The sequence below is a fragment of the Oncorhynchus kisutch genome, linkage group LG2, assembly GCF_002021735.2.
Source record: "Oncorhynchus kisutch isolate 150728-3 linkage group LG2, Okis_V2, whole genome shotgun sequence".
Taxonomy (NCBI): domain Eukaryota; kingdom Metazoa; phylum Chordata; class Actinopteri; order Salmoniformes; family Salmonidae; genus Oncorhynchus; species Oncorhynchus kisutch.
This window is the reverse complement of record NC_034175.2, coordinates 27,960,549-27,974,140: the sequence shown is the minus strand read 5'-3', so window position 1 is coordinate 27,974,140 and position 13,592 is coordinate 27,960,549. Positions and strand designations below refer to the sequence as shown.

Here is a 13,592-nt window from a genome sequence, read left to right as displayed (position 1 = left end):
GGAATATAGAGAATGGTCACATTGGGGCTAACAGGGAATATAGAGAATGGTCACATTGGGGCTAACAGGGAATATAGAGAATGGTCACATTGGGGCTAACAGGGAATATAGAGAATGGTCACATTGTGGCTAACAGGGAACACAGAGAATGGGCACATTGGGACTAACAGGGAACACAGAGAATGGGCACAATTGGGGCTAACAGGGAACACAGAGAATGGACACATTGGGACTAACAGGGAACACAGAGAATGGGCACATTGGGACTAACAGGGAACACAGAGAATGGGCACATTGGGACTAACAGGGAACACAGAGAATGGGCACATTGGGACTAACAGGGAACACAGATAATTATCACATCAGGGCTAACAGGGAACACACAAAGTCGAGGGGACAATAGGAAAACAATGCTAATTGTGTGGCACTTCAAAATGTCTTTCACACAGCAGTTCAGTCCATCCATAATTTAAATGTAGTAAACTACTCATGCTTATGTAAAAGAACAATGATTCCAACAATGCAGTTATACTGCATGCTGAGGCTAACAGACAGACAGTAAACACATCATAGAAAAGCATGCTATGCAGCCACAGATGGCAGTACACCTGATAGGCTAAGCAGTTAGCATCTAGCAAGCCACACGTGCGCTGTCAAAGCTAAATGGGCCAGCTAAATAAGTCTCACACACTTCCCTCACAAATCACTGTTATTTTCCTGCCCCATTTACCTTGGTCTCCTTCCTCTGATAACCCAATAAACATCTAGGCCTTTTCAATATGAAAGAGGACAACCCATTTCAGAACTAAGTACCAGTAGTAGTGTGTCTACTCTGACCATTCTTCTACAGCTGGGTCATTTTTATTAGCTCACACTGTAGAAAAACATTTTGCAACGGACAATGAAAAAAACTGCGTTTCTTACTGGACACATTCAGATAACACCTCCTAATTTAACCTCGTTTTGGACAGTTTTCTTCCATTTCGTGCCTATTGAAAACAACCCAGGTGTGTGATTTGACTGTCACAAAGTTTCCACAGGGAGTAACGACACTTCCACCACTTCCTGAGGCCAATTGGGCCATGTACAGACACACGGTTGTCCATATATTAAACAGGTGTCTCAACCTGATACAATCCAAAATGACATACATTCTTTCTGACTGCAAGCTGTTCAGGGAACATTTAGGTACATTTATGGAGGGTCTGCTCTAAACCGTTGGCAGTGATATCGCTGCAATGACTTTCCAAGCATCGTCACTGAACATTTAAAGGAAAATAATGACTCTATGAATTGGAACAGTTTTCTCCTAGAATCTCCTGGATTCTGTTCAGCCTACAGTACACTTATGATGTGCACATACAGTGGGGCAAAAAAGTATTTAGTCAGCCACCAATTGTGCAAGTTCTCCCACTTAAAAAGATGAGAGAGGCCTGTAATTTTCATCATAGGTACACTTCAACTATGACAGACAAAATGAGAAAGTGGAAAATAAGTATTTGGTCAATAACAATAGTGTATCTCAATACTTTGTTATATACTTGTCTTATATACTTGTCTCAATTGCCTACGCACTGGCACTTACTTGGAGTCTAATAACCTCTAGGCCAGGACAGCATCCCTAAAAGGATACTGCCAAAGAAAGAGCCTTAAAGGATACTGCCTAAGAAAGAGCCTTAAAGTATACTGCCTAAGAAAGAGCCTTAAAGTATACCGCCCAAGAAAGAGCCTTAAAGGATACTGCCAAAGAAAGAGCCTTAAAGTATACTGCCTAAGAAAGAGCCTTAAAGTATACTGCCTAAGAATGAGCCTTAAAGGATACTGCCTAAGAAAGAGCCTTAAAGTATACTGCCAAAGAAAGAGCCTTAAAGTATACTGCCTAAGAAAGAGCCTTAAAGTATACTGCCTAAGAAAGAGCCTTAAAGCATACTGCCCAAGAAAGAGCCTTAAAGCATACTGCCCAAGAAAGAGCCTTAAAGGATACCACCTAAGAAAGAGCCTTAAAGGATACTGCCTAAGAAAGAGCCTTAAAGGATACTGCCTAAGAAAGAGCCTTAAAGGATACGGCCTAAGAAAGAGCCTTAAGGCATACTGCCCAAGAAAGAGCCTTAAAGCATACTGCCCAAGAAAGAGCCTTAAAGTATACTGCCTAAGAAAGAGCCTTAAAGGATACTGCCTAAGAAAGAGCCTTAACGGATACTGCCTAAAAAAGAGCCTTAAAGCATACTGCCCAAGAAAGAGCCTTAAAGGATACTGCCAAAGAAAGAGCCTTAAAGGATACCGCCTAAGAAAGAGCCTTAAAGGATATTGCCTAAGAAAGAGCCTTAAAGGATACTGCCTAAGAAAGAGCCTTAAAGGATACTGCCTAAGAACGAGCCAAGTCTAGACATAGTGTATGTAGGCTTTCTCTTTGCCTCTCCACCACATGCATACAAACATACAGTACATGAAGACACATAGATTGTTCTACGAGCCAGTCATTTCATTTGACAGTTTATAAACAACTAGTAATAGTAATAGTGCTAGTAATATGACAGGAATCTCTCTACACAATAAGGAACACCCAGAATGTCCAAACTGTGACATAATGTTAACCAGTCAATCTGCTAGTTAGCCAATGGACTCCATTAAAATCCAAACACACAGGGCTTTCAACCCTAATCCATGCTCCACAACTCCCCCAAACCCACAGTCATGAATCAACGTATCATTACCATGCTTTAACCAGCTGACATAACAGTAAGCCGTCAACCCCCCATTTCACATCTCACCACCCTCCCGGTTGGCGAGTAGTCCAAACAATCACGCATGTTAGTGTGGTCAAACCCCCTGCAGATCTGCATTGGCCCAAGGCTGTGATATTAAAGCAGCCCAGACGGTCATCAGTGCATCATGCTCTCAGTGTAAAGTCATCCACACTGACCGCATTTGCAATGGAAATAACCCACCCATGTCTATAGAGCCTTCATAACGTGAATGAGTGTGAGTATGCCCCTTCCCTTTGGCCTTGGCCTAAACCCCTTTGATGTTTGGAGATCGGAAGAGTCTCCAGTGCGTAGGAAAAGGTAAAAGCAGTGTCGGGGTTGAGCTACAGATCTGCAAAAAATTGAAGCTTTATAGGGCCAAAGGGAAGGGTTAGGGAGCAGTTGGGACACACCACGTGTGGTCCCTCTCCGGCCTCTAGGTCACCAGGCTGCTTGTTATGGCGCACACCTGTCACCATTGTTACGCGTGTCATCAGACTCACCTAGACTCCATCACTTCCCTGATTACCTTCCCTTATATATGTCACTCCCTTGGGTTCGTTGTCGTTTCTGTTCCAGTGTCATGGCTGTGCGTTGTTTGTGTTTCTTGTTTTGTATTTAGTTGCATTTATTTATTAAAACACAAACTCCCTGAACTTGTTTCCCGACTCTCAGCACACTTGTTACACACAGTGAGCTACTACATACTTAATTGAGGGACATATACTGCCCATGGGATTTCAAATACCATCTCAGGTGATTTTGACATTATGGAAACTTTATAGTAACATTCTAGCCCACTAAGATACAATTGTTGAGATAAAACCAATGTTAGCTCAGATCTTAGCTATCAGCGGAATAGCTTTGCAAGGACTGCGACTTCTCCAATCTGTTCCTTCAATCACATCAACCTGGACTCCAGGGAAGACGTAACACAGTAAATGTAAATCCGGGACACTCACTTTAAGTATGATATGTCACGGTTTCATATGGTATGTATTAATTTGTGGATGTCGACCATCCATTTCGTATATGTTACGAATTACAATTTGTATGATATGTTACAAATTGAATGTGTACAATATGTCACAAATTTGCAAAACGAATATGTTCCGAACTCCAATTCGTAACACTAACGCTAACTTTAGCTAGGTTACTAATGTTAGTTATGCTAGAGGTTAGGGGTTAAGAGTTATGTTAAAGGGGAAGGGTTAGCTAACATGCTATGTAGTTGCAAAGTAGCTCAAACGTAGTAAGTAGTTGAAAAGTTGCTAATTAGCTAAAATTCGAACGTTGTCCGTGACGAGATTCGAATGTGCAATCTTTGGGTTGCTACACATTCACATTATACATTCACCCACCCGTCAATTTGACAAAATCTGTACCTCTTCTAGCCATGACCCAAAGGCGAGCTGTATGTACTACACACGACTCACACTCTCAGCCTGGAAGATCAAGCAGCACCTCGCAAGTAAGAAGAAAGGGGGCAGAGTGCCTGTCAATCACAGGGGAAGCACAGCTCATTGGCTGCATGGATGACAGAATGGATCAATGGGATATGCCCCCACTCTATGAATAGCTCGTCATTGGTCAGGTAGACAATGACCTGTCAACTCTGTTCATGACTGTGATTGGCAGGGCTACTCATCCCAAAAAAATGACCAATACTGTGATTGGTCAATGCTGCTAGAGAAGATATTTCTGAGTTGTAGGCTTTGCCCAAAACACTGAGATGCAATGCTGGTACAATGTAAATACAATGTGAATACAATGTTAGTAGATTAGGAGAAAGTGTAGGAAATTAGGCTTAAAAGGTCCAACAGGACTTACCTGGGTGAGCTCGGGGATATCATTTTTGTCAATTCCGATGGTCTGTAAAAGAAGATTACTTTTCAGCTGAGCCTCCAATTTACCATGTTTGTCATACAGGCTGTGGATTGAACTTTTCAACATTAAAGTGTATTGTCGGGTTTGTCTTTTACCTCAGCGATTTTGAAGACCTCAGAGACTCTGGTCATCCGGGTCAAGAATCTCTTGTAGATCTCCAGCCCATCTTTGCACTGTCCCCTCTTCATCTGGAAAAATTTCTCTGTGAGGAAAAAGGGGGAATGAACATGTTTATTGTTACAGTACATAGAGACGTTACTATTACATACAATTAACAGGACCACATCTATTTCCGTGTCTTGAATCCAATTAAGCCTGTAATATTTATTCAAATATAAAAAGACATGATTATTGTCCCAGGAAGTAGAAGAAAACGGCCAAGCCTTGCCTAATAGATTAATGATCCCGTCGTTGTAGCAGGCATATAACTTGATCAGGTCTTTGAACATCAGGAGGAAGCACGCGTTGATCACCCCATTGGTCAGTTCATTGGGATGGACCTATAGATTAAACAAGGTGAGATTAGATCACACTGAGGATGGGAGATTTGAGTTGAGAGGTAATATGTTTGTAGGTAAACTGCTTGGCAATGGTGGAAAAAGTACCCAATGGTCATACTTGAGTAAAAGTGAAGATACCTTAATAGAAAATGACTCAAGTAAAAGTGAAAGTCACCCAGTAAAAAATACTTGAGTAAGTTTCAAAGTAATGTTAATGTTAATGTTAATGTTAATGTTAATGTTGTAAATGACTATTGTAGATGGAAACGGCAAATTTTTTTATGGAATATCTACATAGGCATACAGAGTCCCATTATCAGCAACCATCACTCCTGTGTTCCAATTGCACTTTGTGATAGCTAATCCAGTTAATCATTTTAAAAGGGTAATTGATCATTTGAAAACCCTTTTGCAATTATGTTAACACAGCTGAAAACTGTTGTGTGAATGCAAAAAGCAATAAAACTGGCCTTCTTTAGACTAGCTGAGTATCTGGAGAATCAGCATTTGCGGGTTCAATTATAGGCTCAAAATGGACAGAAACAAAGACCTTTCTTCTGAAACTCATCAGTCAATTCTTGTTCTGAGAAATGAAGGCTTTTCCAATCGTGAAATTGCCAACAAACTGAAGATCTCGTACAACGCTGTGTTCTACTCCCTTCACAGAACAGAGCAAACTGGCCCTAACCAGAATAGAAAGAGGAGTGGGAAGTCCCGGTGCACAACTGAGCAAGAGGACAAGTACTTTAGAGTGTCTAGTTTGAGAAACAGATGCCTCACAAGTCGTCAACTGTTTCTCTGTTTCTCAAACTAGACACTCTTCTGAAGCTGGTAACTCTACTGAACTTATCCTCTGCAGCAGAGGTAACTCTGGGCCATCCTTTCCTGTGGCGGTCCTCATGAGTGCCAGTTACATCATAGCGCTTGATGGTTTTTGCGACTGCACTTGGAGAAACTTTCAAAGTTCTTGTCATTTTCCAGATTGACTGACCTTCATGTCTTAAAGTAATGATGGACCGTTGCTTATTTGAGCGGTTCTTGCCATAACATGGACTTGGTGTTTTACCAAATAGGACTATCTTCTGTATACCCCCCTACCTTATCACAACACAACTGATTGGCTCAAACGCATTAAGGAGGAAATAAATTCCACAAATGTACTTTTAACAAGGCACACCTGTTAATTGAAATGCATTCCAGGTGACTACCTCATGACTTGAGAGAATGCCAAGAGTGTGCAAAGCTGTCATCAAGGCAAAGGGTAGCTCCTTTGAAGAATCTCAAATATAAAATATATTATGAGTTGTTTAATACTTTTTTGGTTTCTACATGACTCCCTATGTGTTATTTCAGAGTTCTGATGTCTTCACTATTATTCTACAATGTAGAAAATAGTAAAAAAATACAGAAAAACCCTTGAACGAGTCAGTGTGTCCAAACTTTTGACTGGTACTGTGGGTATACTGGCATGCTATATGACAGAGAGAATTTCCTAAGGCAGAGTATTTTGTATCCTAGTCCTGGGGACCCAAAGAGGTGCACATTTTAGTTTTTGCCCTGCAGTAGCACTGCACAGCTGATTCAAATGATGAACTCATCACCAAGCTTTGATGAATTGTATCAGGTGTCTAGTGCTAAGGCAAAAACAAAAATGCACTTCCTAACGGATACAAATATCCTTTTCACCATCATCATAATACTCACATCAAACTCCAGCAGGGCATCGATCTGGCTCTGCAGAGTGGGCATTCCTTTCAACAGCTTCTCTACAGGCATCGTCCTCATCACCCCCTCAGCTCTGATACAGACGGACAGGCGGACAGACAGACAGGCGGACAGAGGAGCAATTGGTACTTGTTTGTATGATCTGGCGTAGTCAAATTTCCCATTAGCGGGATCAATACAAAAATATTTCCCGATACAGGATGATGAGTTAAACCCTAATGAAGGTCTATTGACGAATACATGGGTTTACGAGCCATTAAAAACATTGTGGCGCAAAACAATAATGCACTGCCATTTCTTTTTCCAGCGATATGAGATGAGAGGAAACAACTTAATACTCTCTACATTGGGATAAATCACATTTAGACCACTGGGACAGCGAATCTATAGGGAAGTACTGTAGAGAGGTGGGATCCTGTGGTGCTAGCGACACAAAGGGAGTGTGCTGTGGTCCTGTATGGCTCAGTTGGTAGAGCATGGTGTGTGTAACGCCAGGATTATGGGTTTGATTCCGAGGAACACCCGTATGGACGCATGACAATCAGTTGCTTTGGATAAATGGCATGTAATATTCAATTCTTGCATGGATCACATGCACATACTAAAGACTTATTGTTAGTGGCATTGCTTGAAGGCTTCTGCTAAGTGGCATTTACAATTATATTACTACTAGAGATCTGTCAAGGCCTTGCGATGCAACACTAACACAGCAACGGCTTTAGATGGATCCAGCTTCCTAGCTACTTTAGAAAATGACACCTGATATGAGACACTTGGAACTCTATCTGCACACCTGGCTGTTCTGTCTATCTGCCGCATGGCTGGCACAGACTGTGCTGTGGGACCTTGTGTCTGGCAGCAAAACGCAACAGTCTGGACAGGAGTCTAAGTAATAGCTCACTGTCTGTATTCAGACTGTGTAGTCTATATTCATCTGTCTGTTTCTCTACAGGCACAAGCATGGACAGCCCACTCACTCTGCCCTCACCCACAGTGCAATCACAGAGTTTCTAAACCCAGAGTCACAACATTGCGATACTTCCGGGAAGGCTTGTGAAACAGACCAAACAGACCAGACTAATGTTTGGGGTTTGAGAAGTCAATGAGAAAAGTGAAAAGTTCTTCCTTAATTGAACATTTTCAGGAAAACTAAAGACATAACCTGGATTCGAGCCAACATGTTATTACTCCAACCTCGTGAAAGTGACAAACTGACACGTTTTCATATTTTTTTTTTAAACAACAACTTTATACCAAAGGAATGTCTTTGATTTGACAGCTTGCACATGCGCAGTTCGTCACGAGATAACTGTTAGAGCATGCTAGCCAACGTTGCCATGATATCGCCTACAAATGTGATCAGGAATTTCTATTGGAGAAGCAGTTTTAGCCAATCTTCTTACTGTACTGTCTTTGATGCAACCCTGGCTTTAAGACGAATCACTCCCACCTACTGACCCCTGAGACTGACAGACAGGTCAGGTGGTTGTGATTCTGCCAAGTGTTGTCTCTATGAGAAGTAGAAAATAAATATATTTCTCTGTTTTTATACTGAACTGAAATATAAATATAACAATTTCGATTTTACTGAGTTACAGTTCATATAAGGAAATCACTCAAATGAAATAAATTCATTAGGCCCTAATCTATGGAATGTCACATGACTGGGCAGGGGTGCAGCCATGGGTGGGCATGGGAGGGCACTTGGGAGCAAGGCCCACCCACTGGGGAGCCAGGCCCAGCCAATCAGAATGAGTTCTCCCCAACAAAAGGGCTTTATTACAGACAGAACTACTCCTCAGTTTCATCAGCTGTCTGGGTGGCTGCTCTCAGATGATCCCACAGGTGAAGAAGCCGGATGTGGAGGTCCTTGGCTGGACTGGTTACACGTGGTCGGCGGTTGTGAGGCCGGTTGGACGTACTGCCAAATTCTCTAAAACGACGTTGGAGGCAGCTTATGGTAGAGAAATTAACATTCAGTTCTCTGGCGACAGCTCTGTTGGGCATTCCTGCAGTCAGCATGCCAATTGCACACTCCCTGAAAACTTGAGACATCTGTGGCTTTGTGTTGTGTGACAAAACTGCACAATTCAGAGTGGCCTTTTAGTGTCCCCAGCACAAGGTGCACCTGTGTAAGGATCATCCTGTTTAATATTGATATGCCACACCTGGCATATCACCACAGGGATGTCAACAAATTTGTGAACAACATTTGCGAGAAATAAGCTTCTTGTGTGTATGTAAAATGTCTGGGATATTTTATTTCACCTCATGAAACATGGGACCAACACTTTACATCTTGCATTTATATTTTTGTTCTGAGGGGGTGGGAGGGTGAGGGGTCAAAACACATCTTGTATATTGCAGCGAGACTGTGTGTTTTGCTCTGTTTGAAGCTTGATCCTGTTTTTTTAAAACCCATAAAGAGAAGAGGTTGAAATGAAATGCAAAAATGTAAGCAGCACTGATGGACAGAATATACAGAGTTAAGAGTTATTGAGAGACAGCATACCCCTTCTTTACTCTGCCAAAGTCGAAGGACATCTGCCTGTAGGCGAACGCCTTCTCGTTGAGGTACCGGCTGTAGCGTCTAATAAACGTGGACATGTCGTAGCCTGGGGGAGGGACAACAGGCCAATGTCACCTCAATGTCTCCATAGCAACAACACCTCACAGAGGACCATTGCCATCACCAGCGAAACCAGTTTGCATGGCCATGGGAGCTCATATTCATCACCATGGACACCGTTTTCACAGTGATCACCCTGGGTGACAGCTGGACTGGTAAACGCAGGGAGGGGAGGAGCTGCCGGAGCAAGAGTTAACTCACCATGGGAGCCAGTTTTGTCCAGAAAGTTACTGAGGTTGAAGAGGGTGTTCCTGGAGGCAAGGAACTGGAGGAACCTCTGAGGAAGAGAGAGAGAGAGAGGGAGAGGAAGAGAGAGAGCGAGGGAGAGAAAGAGAGAGAGAGCGAGGGAGAGGTAGAGAGAAAGAGAGAGGGAGAGAGAGAGAGAAAGAGAGACAGAGAGGGAGAGTGAAAGAGAGAGAGAGAGAGGGAGAGGGAGAGAGAGGGAGAGGGAGAGAGAAAGCGAGAGAGAGAGAGAGAGAGGGAGAGAGAGAGAGAGAGGGAGGGAGGGAGAGGGAAGAGAGAGGGAGAGGGAGAGAGAGAGAGAGAGAGAGAGAGGGAGGGAGAGGGAAGAGAGAGGGAGAGGGAGAGAGAGAGAGAGAGATAATACACACCAGTCAGAGGAGGAGATAGGATCAATACACTAAAACAACAAACCAGCTCATCAAATCATTTTGTCTGTTATCCTAAAGAACCAGACATTTTGACGGGTATTAAAACACATACACATATTCACACACACACTCACACACAAACACATAACAGCCTTTAAAAGATCATTAATCTTCAAAGGATCGAACGAGTCGCAAAAGGAAGTGGATTAGATGTGTAGTTTCAGAGGAGCTGTTTCATATTATAAACACATAATTGTGTTGAGGGGGAACTGGAATTCATGTGAAAAGTGTGATATGATCATGCTGCAGCTTAATTGATTACAGAAAGCCAACATCAAAGAAAACAGTGCCTGAGTGGGAGGGTGAGAATGAGAATGCTTCTGTTCAAATACAGAACGTATCACCCACTAAACAATAATACATTAATGACAAATAGGCTTCTACGGAGGAATTGTGACACATGACAAGAAAAGCAATACTCTGCACACACTCACACCTATACACATGATACGTGCACGCACACACACATACACACCTGGGTTTTCGTTTACACTGTTAATTCAAAAGTCAAAGCCCAGTTTATTGAGGTGAAATAAATGAGAGATCCTCTCTAGGGCGGCAGGTAGCCTAATGGTTAGAGCATTTGATTAGCAGCCGAAAGGTTCCTAGCTCAAATACCCAAGCTGACTATGTGAAAAATATGTTGAGGTGCTGTTGATCAAGGCACTTAACCCGCATTTTCTCTGGGGGTGCTGTACTACTGTGTCTGACCCTATAAAGCGACACATTTCACTGCACCTATCTGGTGTAAAACATATATATTTGTGATACTGTAGTACACTCCTTCTCCTCCTCCCTATTTCAGACAGTGTACAGTCTCATGCCAACAGACATACTCCAGACGTCGAGCTAAACCCCACACATCTGTCTCTACACATAAGGCTCTGGGGAAATTTATGCTGAGGGGCTGCAATGCACTGGCCAGTCAAATACAAACCCACACACACAAACATGCACAAACACAGATGCACGCACATACATACACACACTGTGATGAGATTAATAATGGTGGGGGGGGGGGGGCATATGATTGAAGAGACCTCTTCAAAAAGCCAGTTACACTGTGTCACCAATGGCAACATAAGTGCACATGTCCTCTTCCCCATTGATTTCTGATCTACAGACTCTCTCTCAGACAGAATGATGGAACTACTGAATATCTAGATGGCTGACTGAACACCTGCTCTTTCCAAGACTGACCAAGTGAATCCAGGTGAAAGCTATGATCCCTTATTGATGTCACCTGTTAAATCCACTTCAACTAGAGATTTTTGAGATCTGCAAATAATTTTTTCCCAGCAGGATAATGCCCAATGCCACGAGGCTAGGGGTATCCAGCAATGGTTCCACGAACATGACAATGGATTCAGCTTACTGCATTGGCCTGCCCCGTTGCCAGATCTCATTCCAATTGAGCATCTGTGGGATGAGACGGAATGAGCTATTCGGACTAGAGATCGACCACCAGCCAACTTGACACAACTGTGAAGAAGCAAGTCAACATGGGCCATGGGCCCCCCCCCCCCCCCAACGAATTGAGGCTGTTCTGAGGGCAAAAGGGGCTGCAACTCCATATTTTAGGAAGGTGTTCCTAATGTTTTGTACACTCAGTGTATTCAGACAAACAGGCTTCTAACCTAACCTAACAAATCCTCCAGAGCAGAGGTAGCCAACCCTTCCCCTGGAAAGCTACTGGGTACACCTGATTCAGCTAATCAGGGTCCTGATGAGTAGCTGATTAGTAGTCTAAAGCAGGGAAAGAGCAAAAGCCTACATACCCAGTAGCTCTCCAGGAGGAGGGTTGGCCAACTAAAAACGAAGACCAAAAAATGAAAAACTCTGCATGTCCAATACAACCAAAGTATATAAACAAGAGCCAATCACATCCCAGCCCTTTTAACTACAGGCCCTCCCATAGGATCAGTAGGATCAGCAGTGGTGGTGCTGGCTTTCACTCACCTCATTGCCAGCGACCATCATGTGATGCGTAGTGATCAGGGCCTTGAACACCACCACCCAGCTGGCATTGGTGGCCCTCTCAAACAACGTGTCCGCCATCTGTGGGATGTTCACGTTGGTCTCCTTGGTGGCCTCAATCAGGTCTGAGGGAGAATAATGTGTGAAAAATAGTGTGAAAAATGAAAAATAGTGTTTAATGAAATTTCCCCATACATGTAAATGTACAATCCCATACATAATCAGGCTTGGTCAATTCGTACCTCGATCAGGTCTGAGCGAACAGCGACAATGATCGGTTACACGCTTACAAACAAATAGGTTACAAACTCTCCAAGTACTTTACATTGTCAAAATGATAATACATTGTCCTTTTCACAGTGTATTTGCCACCGGCCCTATCGCTTTAATCCAGAGCTTCTGCTTCCTGGAAATAGTTAAATTGGTCCTGAACTGACAGACAGACAGACAGAGCATCCTGTTGGTCAATAGTGTCCTTTCATCCCCCGGGTTACACTGATGCAGGTACAGAGTGAGGAGAAGAGAGACGAGAGTGGGATTTCCCTACAATTGTGAGAGAAAGGCATCACTCAGGGCAGAGCTACAGACAGAGAGCCAGAGAGAGTGGTGGTGCCATCTGAGCAGACAGACAGGATGGGAAATTTCAAGCTGTTCTGCCTCCCCCTCACCAACACAAATCAGCCAACATGTGCTCAGAGAAAATCTATTTACGGTGGTGGGATAGGATGGATTCCTGTCGTGCTTGGTAGTTTTCAGTCAAATTCCTCATATAAATGACACATATACATGCCTAATGCATGAGATATTGCAGATGAGTTTGGAGTCATAGAGAGAAGGAGGCAGGTAGTGATAGACGGGATGCTCTGAAGGTCAGAGTTCGGTCACCGACATGTTACAGTATGATGTCTCCTTCAACCTTTTAGCATCATGCTATCATCATTATGGGGTGGCAGGTAGCCTAGCAGTTACAGCGTTGGGCCAGTAAGCGAAAGGTTTGCTGGATTGAATCCCTGAGCTGACAAGGTACAAATCTGTCGTTCTGCCCCTGAACAAGGCAGTTAACCCACTGTTCCCTGGTAGGCCGTCAATGTAAATAAGAATTTGTTCTTAACGGACTTGCCTAGTTGAATAAAGGTTACACAAGGGCTGATTGGTGTGGATGTCCCCTCCAGTGAGGTAGGGTGCCTCTTGTGTGTGTATTGATGAGCCAGCAGCCTGTACACCCCCTCCTCTGTTTCTCTCACCCTCACTATTTCCTTCTCTCTCAAAATACACACACTGAGTCATACATGGACAACACACACACAATGGCCAAGTTAAAACACGGATTCAGATTATCTATACACCAACAAACAGAAACAGAAACCTCTGGGTCAAAGGCTACGCATAATGTCTGGGGCAATTCTGGGGGCTAACCAATGGGGACTTCAACTCGACTCCTCGCAGAGACCCAGTGTGG

At 43.3% G+C, this 13,592-nt stretch overlaps 1 protein-coding gene across 7 annotated transcripts in view; it reads right to left on the bottom strand.

The window, feature by feature from the left end:
* Nucleotides 1-13,592, bottom strand: part of snap91a (synaptosome associated protein 91a) — a 51,910-nt gene that overhangs the window by 20,118 nt on the left and 18,200 nt on the right. For all 7 annotated transcript variants that reach the window (XM_031792419.1, XM_031792413.1, XM_031792405.1 and 4 more), the window contains 7 exons: nt 12,116-12,258; nt 9,687-9,762; nt 9,369-9,471; nt 6,836-6,929; nt 5,020-5,131; nt 4,727-4,833; nt 4,575-4,616 (listed from right to left, as the gene is read on the bottom strand). In XM_031792419.1, coding sequence (XP_031648279.1) covers nt 4,575-4,616; nt 4,727-4,833; nt 5,020-5,131; nt 6,836-6,929; nt 9,369-9,471; nt 9,687-9,762; nt 12,116-12,258 — 677 coding nt within the window. The remainder of the gene's footprint in view (nt 1-4,574; nt 4,617-4,726; nt 4,834-5,019; nt 5,132-6,835; nt 6,930-9,368; nt 9,472-9,686; nt 9,763-12,115; nt 12,259-13,592) is intronic.